The sequence below is a fragment of the Cryptosporidium hominis genome, assembly GCF_000006425.1.
Source record: "Cryptosporidium hominis TU502 chromosome 7 CHRO017018, whole genome shotgun sequence".
Lineage (NCBI taxonomy): Eukaryota > Apicomplexa > Conoidasida > Eucoccidiorida > Cryptosporidiidae > Cryptosporidium > Cryptosporidium hominis.
The window spans coordinates 1-1,459 of record NW_666552.1 but is presented as its reverse complement, the minus strand read 5'-3'; the positions used below and the strand labels follow the sequence as shown (position 1 = coordinate 1,459).

The 1,459-nt window shown below is 29.1% G+C and overlaps 1 protein-coding gene across 1 annotated transcript; it reads right to left on the bottom strand.

Moving 5' to 3' along the window:
* Window positions 1-431: 431 nt before the first annotated feature.
* Chro.70088 (hypothetical protein) lies at window positions 432-1,091 on the bottom strand. The annotated part of the gene is made up of 1 exon (XM_659912.1): window positions 432-1,091. The coding sequence occupies one exon, from the start codon at window positions 1,089-1,091 to the stop codon at window positions 432-434; it is 660 nt and encodes a 219-aa protein (XP_665004.1).
* Between the last annotated feature and the right edge of the window lie 368 nt (window positions 1,092-1,459).

The following is a 1,459-nucleotide window of genomic DNA, read 5'->3' as shown; positions in this document are numbered from 1 at the left end:
TGGTGTTGTCTTTTTCTTTTTGTCTGCCCCCGCCCCCAAAGATATAATAAAAGAGAAGGAGGGGCGTTTTTTTCTTTTTTCTCCACACACAGAAAAAAATAGTTGTGTTAAAAAAAAAAAAAAAAAAAAAAATTTCTTTTTTTGGAGAAAATGGTTTTTTTCCCCCCAAAAAAAAAAACTTTTATTTTTTTTGGGGAAAAAAGACCTTTTTAAAAAAAAATTTCCCCCCCCCCCCCCCGGGTGTTTTTTTTCCCAAAATTTCTTTTGGGTTTTTCTCAAAAAGGTGTCTAAAAACCCCCCCCCCAAAAAAATGGAATTTGTTTTTTTAAAAGGAATTGCGCCCAAAATTTTAAATCCCCATCCCAAAATACCTAACCTTGATCCAAAATCCTCCATTACCTGTAAAACAAACCGTTTCACAGAAANTATAGTTATTTCAACTGCTTTTTATAAGCAGTATGATAGTTTACTCTCAATCTTAAATTTCCGATACCTCTTTCTTCTGATGATACAAGATCACACTGACTTGTTAAGATGGATTTCTTTTTTTTAACTTTGTCTTGAATTAATTCTTTTAGAGACTCAAACTCTTCTTGAATCGATATTCCTATATTATATTCATTTCTTTGACAGCTTTTATCTGCAAGAAGTCCTCCAATCTCAAAAGCTAAATCTATATATTCATTTATATTAAATTCAAGTCCAATGATATGTTCAAAAGCTTGATCTAAACTTTTAAAGTAAATCTCATAAACTTTATTAAAATCTAATTGGTTTCTCTTTAAATACTCCATTATTGCTATGTGTGTAATTTTTTTTATATTTTCTGTTTCTTGAAAATTTTTTATCGGTACTGGTACACGTGGCAATTCTGCATCATGATCATGATCATGAATATCAAGTTCTGACTCTGAATTCAAATCAATATTGATTCTATTATTAAATTTAAAATCCTGAGTAAATACATTAATATCTGAAAAAAACATTGAGAGATCTTGTTTTTCAAGTGGAATAGTTTTTACTAAAGCCATGTTTCCATGATTTTTGCCTGTTACTTGGAAAGTTTTATTAAAAGAGATTCTTTTAATCATTAAAATTCTAAGTAATACTGGTACAACAGGTCTCAAAATGGATTTATTCAAGGATAAATCTGCCTTTAATTTAAGCTCTAAATTATTACTTTCCTTACTTGATGTAATATAATCTAATTTATCCTTGAAAATACCCCTTTGTAAGCTTTTATAGATCACGCTCAAAATATGACCACTACTATAGATACCTTTATCTATTCTATTATTTATATCTTTTCGGCCATCAATATTTAGATAGTAATTATTTGAAATGATATAATAAGGATTTATTTGGAATTGCCATAAATAAGTATAAATATAACTCAAGAGGGAGTATCCATGAGGAATCTTCCAGGTTCTAGCCTCTTCTCTTCCTGAATATGATCTTA